Source organism: Danio rerio, chromosome 17, assembly GCF_052040795.2.
Source record: "Danio rerio strain M-AB ecotype USA chromosome 17, GRCz13ab, whole genome shotgun sequence".
NCBI classification, from domain to species: Eukaryota; Metazoa; Chordata; class Actinopteri; order Cypriniformes; family Danionidae; genus Danio; species Danio rerio.
The window spans coordinates 16869862-16882618 of NC_141037.1; the positions used below are offsets into that span (position 1 = coordinate 16869862).

Genomic DNA, 12757 nt, shown 5'->3' on the forward strand with positions numbered 1-12757 from the left:
CAACTTTTAGACAATTTCTGCTTTCCAGCGTAAACTATGGGATAACTGCCTGACTGCAGTTCTTTTAAACACAAAATAAGATATTATGAAGAATGTTGGAAACCTGACTTCCATAGTATTTGTTTTTTCTACTATGGAAGTCAATGGTTACAGGTTTCCAAACTTCAAAAGTGATAAATATAAGTAAGTGTACACAGAATTAAATTTAATTCATCTTTATTTCTATAACTCTTTTACTATGTAGATTGTATTAAAGCCACAGCCACTTTTAGACAATTTTTGCTTTAAAAATCCAGCATAAACTATGGGATACCTGCCTGATAGCAGTACAGTCCTGTTCAATAAACAGTAGCCACCAATTTATACAAGTCGTTCATCATCTACCCTGTACCAAAACCATTCATTTATTTGCTTTTCGGCTTAGTCCCTTTATTAATCAGGGGTCACCACAGTGAATGAACCGCCATATACCAAAACCAAATTACACAAAAAATGTTCTTATATTTCACCTATGTGTGATAAATGTAAGATTACAGAGGAAACCACAGCTCATGCATTTTGATTTTGCCCGAATTTGTTCGGTTTTTAGACAAACAATTTTGATTTATACTCAAGGCCTATAACCTTTCTCTCTTACCGGACACAGAGCTTGCTGCTTTTGCTGTTTCTCTCCCTCACCCTTCCAAAACATCTTCAACAAGCCCTGACTAGGCATAAACACGGTACTAAAACACCGGAAATCTCCTTTACCTCTTTTCCTTTTCTTCTTTTCGAGTCTTGTTAACAGATATGGCCTCTGTCATTCATTTGGAAAGGCTCCGATATATGAGATCTAATTCTAACAGAAAAATCTTTGCTACCTGATAACACTTTCTCGAATACTTAGACCTGAAACAGGCTCAATCCAAATCCATCATCCCTCATGAAACCTGACTGGCACACTACCTTATAGGACCTTTTGATAATTACATCCTCTAACATTAAATTTTGCATCTCCAACAGCTGAACCCACATCTATGGCAATTCATATTATATTTACTTGCAAAGTGTGTATATTCTGAGACAATGTTGATTGTTTGTTCTGTTCTACTTAAAAACGTAAAAATTCCAATGTATTGGGTGTCATTCATACACTTTAGGGATCACAGTCAATCCTCAGGTCTCCAGTGACTCAAACAAACCTGAAAAGCAGTCATTTCCAAAGTGCACTGGCTGCACTGCTGCTTTGTGAGGATGGATGCAAAGCGGAGGCATTTTTATTGCATCTTAAGGTCTCCATTTTGCACGATAAGGACGACTTTGATGTCAGTGCCACTCTGCGCCTTTGAGAATCTGTCACAGTTATTTTTGAGCCTAACAGTGAAATTATGGCTTGTTTGGATCAGAATCAAAGGAGAAGCAAGAGCCGTCTGTGACAACCCGATAATTCATATAACTGCTTGCCAGCTCCTTTGGGGTACAGTGAGATTAAGCGCTGGTATGCTTACTCTGGCCTGGCACTAATCTAAATATACATACAGCCACTGTAAAATTGGATCTGTTTTTAATGTATGGATAACCTGGTTTAGAAGGTTGCACAATTTTTATTTTTTTGCGTTGTTGTTACCGTAGAGCCTACTGTTGCAATTGTGCTTTCTTTAAATATATAGTATTATTAATTTAAAGGCTATTAGACATTACTGATTATATTTTATTCAGTTTTGTTCCCATTGAGGGCATGTGGTCCTTCATTTATTAGGCCTTTAAACATTCAACATGCAATTTAGATTAGATTAGATTCAACATTATTGTCATTAGACATGTACATGCTCAAGTATAAAGCAGCAAAATGCAGTTTAGGTCTAACCAGGAATGCAATAGCAGCAGCTGTATAAGTTATGAAATGCAATTATAGAAAACGATGGGTAATATTTACAGATGGATGTACTATGAACATGTGTATTAGCTATTAACATAGATTTACAATTAATAAATATATGTATATTAATAATCAGAAGTAGGCAGATTGATATGAACATAATTACATATGATGAAATAGTGCAACAAAGTTGTTATGTACAATTTTAAATGTACAAATATTAAATAGTGCAGTGATAATAGGGAGTATAAGACAGAATTTGTGAACATTTTTTGCTATTTTTGTAAAAAAAAAAAATCTGCAGATTTATGTGGAAGGACTTTTGGGAGTATTGTAATTAAAAACTTAATTTATTAAATAAAAATAAGCAACTTTTATTTAATATCTACAATGCAAATCCAATTTGATCCACTTACTAGTGGACTAGCAAGTCCCTCATACAATATATCTACTAAAAGACAGAAAATATTACTTTACTAAACTGTAATGTAAATAAATCATATGAACATTTTCATATTAGTCAATAATATTACTGAAAATGTTTTTAAAACTGAATAAATATATATTTAAACACATTTACACAAGTATATAAATAGACTCAATGATGGGTTGTTAATCTGTGGATTTCTGTGCATGCAGATTCTGTGTGGGCCTAAGTAGAGAGTGTGGGGGTATATGAGGAGGGTAAATTAGTCAGCGTCAATTTAGGCCACTGTTACAATTTTATATAAATAAAATAAAAATAAATTCAGGTTGTTACGTAGATGATAAGGATTACACATTCAAATAGACTGAGTGACTGGGTGCATGTGCTCAACACAAAATCCAGATCTGTTAAGATGTCTTGCTTTTAAATATTAATAATGTAGGATTTAAAATAATTTATATCAAGTGAAGTCGGCTTTATAGTCATTTTTATCAATAAACGGTGCTGTACACAGTAAAACGGAACAATGTTCCTCCAGGACCAAGGTGCTACATCGAACAACATAAATTGACAACATAATAAAGGACTGTGCACTACTATCTAGAGAATGAAATAAAATAAGATCAACTAAAATAAATTAATTAATAAATAAAAAATAAATAAATAAAATAAGAATGAGAGTGCAAAGTGCGGTTTGTGCAACATTTAGTGCAAATAAGACAGGACAAGAAACAGTGAAGCCGACCAGTACACTATGGATGCTGTGCAAATATTGGATCGGATAAAAAAAATACTGTTCATGTAAACGTTTGTGTTTGAGGTAGAAATGCAGTGTAAAAAACAGAGCCGTGTAAAAATAGCAGTTGAGCAAATATTGCCCGATAATTTGTGTGTGTGTGTGTGTGTGTGTGTTTATTTGTGTTTGTGTATCAGTCTTGTTTCTTCATGTTTATACATTTATATATGTATAAAATGTTTAATTAATTCACAGGTAAAATAAATTATTAATAATCAATAAATAAAAAATTAAATAAAATTAGATTATTTTATAAAGTAAAAAGGCGAAGCAGTGGCGCAGTAGGTAGTGCTGTCGCCTCACAGCAAGAAGGTCGCTGGGTCACTTGTTCAAGCCTCGGCTCAGTTGGCGTTTCTGTGTGAAGTTTGCATGTTCTCTTTGCAGTGGTTTCCTCCGGGTGCTCCGGTTTTCTCCACAGTCCAAAGACATGCGGTACAGGTGAATTGGTTAGGATAAATTGTCCGTAGTGTATGAGTGTGTGTGTGTATGTGAATGATTCCCAGAGATGGGTTGCGGCTGGAAGGGCATCCGCTGCGTAAAAACTTGCTGGATAAGTTGGCGGTTCATTCCACTGTGGCGACCCTGGATTAATAAAAGGGACTAAGACTGAATGTATGCATTTTTAAATACGTGTCGTTTAAATTAAGTACATTAAAATAAATAACAAAAAAATAAGCACTGTAAAACATAATTGAATAAACCATAATACAATCAAGCTGTCTTTTAAACGTATTTCACCCACTCAAACATTCTAGAAAAAAAACTAGAAGACGTCATAATGTAATATATAACAACGTGTTCTGCAGGGTTTTAAGTGAATGCGACATGAGGTGTCAAACCCCCATTCTCAATGAAATCATTAGCACGCCAAAGGTGTTATACTCCCACCCGCAGTACTACAGTATGTGCCACTTCAGAGGGTGATTCATTTACATGTATAGAAAGCTGTTATTTAGATGCACACAATGATGTTCCACAACCACTGAATGGCTCGTGCTATTTTTTTCTTCTCCTCTACTATGGGCGCATCGCCATGACGTCATCGCCCCAATGTCAACAATGTAGCAATTTAGAGGAGGCGCGTGCTGGAAATGCCACAATCAGCAAAGAGCAAAGCAAAAGCACGCGGTCGCGGATGAAACTCAACGCAGACGGAGAGCCAGCGTTCATTCCTACCGCTGCACAGAAAACACAAGTCGTTTTGCAGAGCGCCAAAAAGCAGGAGAAGAAGGAGCAGGAGACCATGTGAAAAGCGTCTTCCAGCAGATCAGCGTGCAGGACCAACTGAAAGTTTAGGTAAGTGAACGTTTTGTTTTGTTTTTTTGCGTGTGTCCGTGAGAGTAAAAGAGTTGACTGCGGTGCGTGTCTCAGCACCGAGAGAAAGCTTACGTCAACGCGTGTGGACGAGGAGTCGCTGTGACATGATCGGGTCTGCGGGGTCGCGCGCTTCAGGTACGCTTCTCTGACTGACAACAGTGATTCAGCAAGAGCACATGCAGGATATTTTAGTTTTGTTTTACTTTTTGCAATTTTATCTGTCTGTTTGTCTGTCTGTTTTTGTGTCTGCCGCTGTTTATCTATCTATCTATCTATCTATCTATCTATCTATCTATCTATCTATCTATCTATCTATCTATCTATCTATCTATCTATCTATCTATTCTTTCATCCATCTGTTAATAGTCCATCAATCCATTCATCCATATCTCTATCCACCTATTTATTTGTCTGTCTGTCTATCTATTTTCATCTATTTGTTAATGATCAATCAATCAATCAACCAATCAATCAATTAGTCAAACAAACAAACAATCAATCAATCAATCAGTCAATATCTCTATCTATTTACCCTTTCATTCGTCTGCCTGTCAATCTGTCTGTTCTTTCCATACTCTATCAAACCGTCCATCTATATCTATTCATTCACCCATTTATTTGTCTGTCTGTCTCTCTGTTTGTCTTTATCAGTCTATTTATCAGTCTTGTCTTCCTACCTGTCCTTCTATCTGTGTTATTTGTTGTTGTATTGATCCCTCTCAAAAGAAATCTGCAAAACTATTGTTCATACAATCGTTATTAGACAAGTCATAAAAAGATATTATCAAAATTTTATGTGCTTGTAACTTAATGTTTAACAAATCAAATATATGTTATTAAAATTTATTAATCATAAAAATATATGTGTAAAATGTTTATTTAAATTAAATAGTTATTTCTTAAAATATATAGTAAGTAGGGCTGCACGATATTGGAAAAACTGACATTGCAATATTCTCATTCACTACAATATTGCAATATAAATGCAATTTCACCTGATGACTGCTTATAAAGAGTTTATAATTTTAGATTGATTGGGATGATTACGTAGTGGAGCATATTTGCATAAAAAATTACAAGCAAAGTTAAATTCAACAGAGAAAAGATGCAAATAAACAATGATTTATGATTTTCTGGGGAGTCAAACAGTATTCAGAAGCAGAAATCTAATAATCACCGTATAATAATAATAATAACAACAACACTATAGTTTTATTTTTGGTGAATAATTATATAATGTACAATTCATTTAAAGCTTCAAACATTTAATTTATTATGCCCAAATGGCTTAAATTTTAACAATCAGGTCTTAAAAACACATGCAAATAATAATCTTTCACTCTGATATTACTCCACTATGTTAATTGTAATGTCTGGCTAACTATAATCCCAACCACATTGTAAAGTGAGTATTGCGGACTCTCACGTTGCAATATCGAGGCTAAAATGATATATTGTGCAGCCCTTATAGTAAGCATATGAAAAATTTGCCAAGCTCTTTATTCTTGCATCTCTTTAGTGTTTAGTTTTAGTTTGTTGTAAAATAACTAAAACTAAAATTACAAATGTAGATGAAGTAGAATAGAAATAAAATATCAATAATATTGCAAATATATAGACATAAGAACATCAAAAAAAACAATGGCCAATTAAAAATATGAAAACTCTAATTGTTATTTTTTTTAACAGAAAACAGGCTTAATACATATTATAAGTCAATTGAAAAAATGATCATATTCCAATAAAAATGGCTAAAACATTTTCAGAACAGATCAATTTAAGTCATTTTTACTCTATTAGTCATTGTTCATGATGAATTCAGTTCAAATATGCTTTTAATAAGCTGTGTTTTAAAGTGGTCAGATGATGACATTCATGACACCATGAAATTCTCTAGAAATGGTAACATCTTTAAATAGAGGTGTGATGAGGGAAGTGAAGCTAGTAAAGAGCATCTCATGAAGTCACTTGTAAAATAAAGCAAGTTAAAGCTTGGTAAAATAGGATTATTTTTTCTGAAATTGAAAAATCCTGAAATAAAAATGGAATTGCATCACTTTGCTGCAATGAGCGAAGAAATGTGATTGTCGTTGGCTTGGTGAAATGTTAAGTTTGTTGCTTGCTTTATTTATGCTACTGAATTTATTCCATTCCTGCTTATGAAACCATTTGGGTTAAACCGCTTTGCCTCAGATTTGATGCGTTCTTGTGATTGAGGAAAGGTATGAGAGATGGTTAATGGGTGGATGAGGTGTTTGTGGTTAAAATCCGGTGTGCTGATGTCCTCACAGTACAGCTTAAACATATAGAGTAGCTAATTTCCTGTACTCGTTTTCATCAGATTCCAGTAATATTCTGATTTGTTATGGATAATTACATTTAGCTTTTAACTGAGATCCTCCGCTTTCCTTTTGACACTTTTGAAAGTCGTACCTTTATTAAAGCTGTGACCTTAGTGTGGTAATATTATGAGAAATCTAGTCTTAGTCTTAATGTGATAATGAGGTTCAACTACACCGCAGTACCGATTACCAGTCCCTTTTATCCTTACAGATCATTTGCAAATCCCATATGCCGTCCGTATACAGTAGTGTTTAGCTAGGTTGAATCAACAGCCAGTGCCTAATCAATAATTTAGTCTATTAGCTGACTGTGCAGAAACTTCTCCTTAGTCATGAAACAGTGGTTTGCTCTTCTGATGAAAGCACCTGTGTTGTCAGCAGATGTGGGGTTTTGCTGCTTATCGCCGGTTGAGAAACAGATGCTATTTGTCTTTTGCATGTGCTTGCAACACAACAGATGTTTCTTCATTGACCGTAATGCTTAGCAGGATTCTGGATCTGTGTCCTGAAGTGCTTGAGTCACCATATATGTGACCTTTAGCATTTAGCGGTTGAAGCTGATTTATTTCTGTGTAAGAGCTTTATTAGCTAAATCCAAATTTTGCACTGGAGGATGTTGATGTTAATTTGTATATAAAACTCACTTTGTTGAACATCTACACATATGCTGTGTCCTAATTCACATACTACACCTTAAAAATATGCACTTTTTTATAAAGAAGAAGTATGTAATTTTGAGTGTGTAACAGAAGAGTATGCAAGCTTTGGGACTTACTACTTTCTTGTTGACAGATTGTTATGTTACTTATCCCCTGTCAATCATCTAGACACATTTTTTCAGATTTAATTACCTGCCTTATTGGAGAAGCAGCAGCAGGATAATCTGCCATTTGTGAGTTTTTCATGCAGAGAAATCTCAGGTCTTTGGAAAATTATGCATTCAGAAGTGAATATTCAAACATATCTTGATGTAAGTTAATGTTGTTGCTGATGAAATATAACACGGAAAACACATTTTAAAGATGTTCCAGTTGACTAGAAATTAATTAACAGTCATTCAAACAACATTACAGAAGCCTCTCTACTTGATGGTTGATCTTACGCTTTTTACCCAAGTTTGTAGTTCTAAACAATATTTACGAACAATATGCAATGTATTGTGGGTAATATTAATGGTTTGAGTACGGATGCTTCTACTCTTTGAGTTTTTACCGGAAATAGTAAACCATACAGGAACCTTTGGCACACACTTTTCAACATACTATGGTTTGGGACTAATCCTTTTCTAATATTAGGATATGCGAATTGGGATGCAGCAATAGACGTCACCTTTATACTATATAGCTGCAGGTTAATTATGCTTATACATAATAACTTTGCTGTTAAAAGCTGTTAGTTAGTTAAATAGTTAAACTTATTAGTAACTAAGTAATGATAACTAATAACCTTAACTTTTCCAAATTTGATTGTAATGCAATAATGTGCTCGTTTTGTAGAGCTGCTTTAAGACAATAATTATTGTTAACTTGAACTGAATTAAATTGAATTGAGCAAAGGAAAAGGGAACAGAACGGTTCCATAACCAAAATAAAATTCAGTTACTTCGAAGTAATCCGTAACTATTGACCTACATACACGTATTTGCTTAACCATGCAAATCAATGGTTAAAGGTTTCCAACCTTCTTCAAGATACCTTACGCTGTAAAAAATGCTGGGCTCCACATAATTCCTTCATGTTGTCCCACCACAACAAGGTAAATGGATTGAATCTAAAACAGATAAGTTATCCCCCGGAAAATTAAGAATTGTGGTGGTTTATCTCATATTAAATAAGTAGTTTGACCAAAGCTGTTTTTGAGTATATTTTGCTTTCAACAGAAAAAAAGGGTGAGTGAATGATAACAGAATTTTATTCTTCTTTTAACATGAACTAACAATAAAAAATACACTTTCTACCAATTTCTTTTTATTATTATTTGTTTTCAGGTAAAAATAAGTTTTAAATGCTTTAGTGGTGATTTACTTTGCGAAAACCCACAGACAGCACTTGCTCTGATAGATTTGTAAATATCTGATGTGCATATGTTGACCAGATCTGCAGTTTGGCCCACCGGTCACATCATGTTCATTTATAGTCATGAATAAGATTAGACTGCTTTTAAAGCAACAGGTTTAAAGTATAAAATATGAGAAAAAAAAAAACCAACGCAAGTGTTTGCTCCAGTGCTTTAAAAACTGCGCTGTACAAATGCTGGGTTGCTTTATCACTGTGTTGAGTCAAACAAATATAGACAAACCCATCTGTTGTGTTTTAAAAACATTTAAATTGGATTCAAAAACTTAACTCAAAGTTGTCCTAACACAAATCGATTAAGCTAACACCAGCGTGTTTTTATAAATTTAAGTGGATTAAGTATAAAACAATTAGGTCGTCCCAAAAAATCTTAAGAATTGTGTTGTTTCAACTTCTTTTAAATAAATAGATTTAACGAGCAGCAAAAGTCATTTTTTTGAGAGTGGGTTTGTCCATATTTGACCCAACATTGTTTTATAACAACCCAGCATATTTAACAAGTTTAAAGTATAAAATGTTAAAAAACAATGCGAGTGTTGCCTACGGTGCTCTAAAAAATACACTCTGCAAAATGCTGGGTTGTTTTACCCCCATATTGGGTCGAATATGGACAAACCCACTCAAAATTGTCCACTAAAAAATGCAAGAACTTTGTTGTTTCAGCTTATTTAAAAAAAAGTAGATTGAACAAAAAGCAAATGTCATTTTTTGAGTATACAGTGCTTTAAAAAAATGCTGGGTACTAGTTTTAACACAGTGTTGGGTCATCTGACTCCTACAGACTGAACAAAATAAATGAACCAGAAGCAAAAGAAATGAATTAGTCTAGCTATTGACAAGTGTTGGGATACTGGTCCAATTCAAAAACAGCCGCTTTATATAATTGGAGTATGTGATATGCCCACATATAATATTCATATACAAGACATTATTAACAAATATAATATAAAACTGTATACTTCAAGTACAAAATACTATTTTAGTTAACCTCAGAGCTTCTAGAGAAAAGTTCACTCCAAATATGAGCAAGATAAAGGATGAATTTCACTTCAGAAATCACGTTTTGCCAAGCTGTGAAATATAGTTTAAAAATTGGAGGTTGTCAATAAAGTTGTCATAAAAATCCCTAGAGTTGTGTTAAGATCCTTTTACATAAATAGTTTAAACAAGCAGCAAAAATATTTATTTTTATTTATTTATTTATTTTTTGACTGTAACTGAAGATTAAACCTTTGTTATCGGCTAGATACGCTACTGATCATGAGGGACAGTGACTGAAATATTGGAGTGGAAACAATGTAAATGAAACTCCTTTGTCCCACGTTGCAATTTGATTCATTTGTTAAAATCTCTTTATTGTCATTAAACACAGAAGTTTAATGTACAATGATCCTAAAGCACGAGAAGCATGTGATGTATATAACCTATTTTCAGCAGCAAATGATAGATTTTCTTATAGATTTTTTAAGGCTGATTTAAACAAATAATTTCTGCTTGTTGATTTTGAATGTTGGTCTGGGGTTTTGTTAGATTGGTCAACAAAATTTCCGTTTTAATTATCAAGAATATTTAAGTTTGTGTGACCTCAGCATACTAAAATATAATTCTCATCCATTCACCCATCTACAGCCACCCTCCCGTTTTGTTATTTCTCCTGAAAAACTGTTTATCATGTGTATAACTGTGTATGTTTGGTATTTCTCCCATAATTCCACCCTGCCAACCTAATTTTTATAAATTTATATTAATACAAAAAATATAAATAATTTTTACCACTATTTGAGCTGTAATTCATCACGACGATCACATTTAAATAGATAACATACCAAACCCTTGTTATTAGCGACACTGGTGGCCATTCAGTGAACTGCAGTCTGCAACTTATTTTTCGTACTCGCACAAGTGTACAATAGACTGAAGATCATTCAGTGCACCAGGATTTTTGTTAGTTCATTGCAAAGCAGAAAAAAGTTAGCATTGTTTACATTGCTAAGAATGATGTTTAGATAAATTTGTAAATATCCCATTAACAAAGTAAACTCACTAGAAAAATGGCAGCGGTGATAAAACAGCAGTAAGCTAGCTTCTGGGCATTGATGTATGAATATGCTTGCATTGGTTCTGCCATTCAGTGTTGTTTCGTGTATCATAGAAAAGAAGAAAGGCTCATGTGTGTAAAAATAACATCCTTTTAATTTGTGAAAATGATTTTTTTTATATATGTTTTTAAGTTTGTCTTTAGGCACTAAAAAACAAGCCTAATTAATCAAGGAAGGTCATGTATTTTTTATTACACGTACAAACCGTTCATGCATTGGCAAATTGGATCAATATAATAAAGTAATTTTAAAACATGAATAGTTCAAATATCTCTTTTAAATAAACTCCTAAATATTGAAGAAAATTTAGCTCTACTTGTTTTGCCAGTAAATTAACTTGACTCTACATTATTAAGCCCAAGGTCTTGCCATATTACAGTACATGTCCAAAATGTACTGCATGCAAAGGTATGTATGTCAATTATATTCAATCTCTGCATTCTCAAAGCAGTGATTGAGGTGTTCAGGGTTTTGTTTTTGCTCATTTAGTTTCAGTTCGACTAACTGAGGTTTGCTTTTTACATTTCTTAGTCATTTCTATTCCCTTCTGTATACTCAAGATATATTCGTATTAAACCTGTTCACTGTTAATATGTCATGATGAAGTGCCAGGCCATAATATGCTAATCCTAACGCCTCTGATGACCACAGGTGAATTAAAGGGCGAGAGAAACAGAGCTGTCATTTATTAACTGTGTGCACTTGATGAACCCTTTGAGGTCTGGTTCACTTCCTGTTTGACAGCGAGAGTAAAGATAGCGTGAAAAGATACAAGAGAATATTTACACACATTTACATTTAGTCATTTAGCAGACGCTTTTGTCCAAAGCGACTTACAATTGAGGAGGCATTCAGCGATTCAACAAGAAGAGGCAACACACACAAGAAGTACTCATTATACAAAGTAACTTGTTTGTGCTCAGAGAATTTAGTGCAGAGATAAGAGGGAGGGAGAGAGAAGGCTATTCTATAGATGGTCTTGGTTTTATTCATTAGAGTTCAGGTGTTTTTAAAATTCATGTTTTTTTTAGTTGTCACTTAAAGGATATTAGTGAATCTGCAGTCCGTGTGGTACATGGGAAGATTATTCCACCAGCGTGAAGCATAGAATGAGAACGTTTTGGAAAGGAACTTACAGTATGGCCTCTTTTTGATAGTACCACAAGGTGACGCTCACTTTCTGACCAGAGGCTCCCCCTAGAGGGGATGTAGACCTTCAGGAGCAGGTGGAGGTAAGAGGGGGCAGTGCTAGTGGTTGTCCTGTAACCTAAATATGTCTTTAGTGGTATGTTTTTATTTAAGTTTTACAGGATTGTCCTATTGGGTATGCATGGGGTATGATAGTGATAATCCTGAACTATGAAAGTGCCTTTTTTTCATTCAAACTTTATTTCAGAGGATCCACAACAAATAAGAAAAATACAGAATTAAAAAGCTGAAAAGTAGCCCCAACCCCTCAAATCTTAGAAAAAGCCACATAAATGTGTAATACATTTTGAAATAAATTTAATAAAACATTTAATCCTTTTCAAAAAATAAATTTGGGCGGCTTTAATTGTCTTGGGGGATTAGTTATGTTATGATGTATGGCAGCTTTCAGTTAGTGAAGTTATTCTGAATGGCAATGTTATGTAAATAAAAAGTAAACAATTGAACAATTTTTGTATATTAAAAAAATAACTTATTAAATTATCTTTTATTATAGCTTGAGATTTGATAAACGGATTAACACAGTGGTCAAATTCTGCTTTTTCAGCTTCGACTTTTTAAAAGCAGTCAAGCCTAATTCATCTAGAACAATTTTTAAAACAAATTGTTCATGATTTTATTACTTCTAGGTTGG

General features: G+C 33.7%; 1 protein-coding gene across 15 annotated transcripts in view; it reads left to right on the top strand.

The window, feature by feature from the left end:
- The first annotated feature begins 4177 nt into the window (after positions 1–4177).
- The window catches only part of bach2a (BACH transcriptional regulator 2a), a 65823-nt gene continuing 57243 nt past the window's right edge, over positions 4178–12757 (top strand). For 10 of the 15 annotated variants that reach the window (XR_015513194.1, XR_015513195.1, XR_015513196.1 and 7 more), the window contains exon 1: positions 4178–4377. Coding sequence is in view for 1 of the 15 variants with exons in the window: in XM_087290232.1 (XP_087146358.1) it covers positions 4503–4533 (31 nt within the window). In the remaining 14 variants the exon portion in view is untranslated. Of the gene's footprint in view, positions 4378–4452; positions 4534–12757 lie in introns of all 15 variants that reach the window. The other 5 variants (XR_015513190.1, XR_015513191.1, XR_015513192.1 and 2 more) reach the window with 1 other exon arrangement.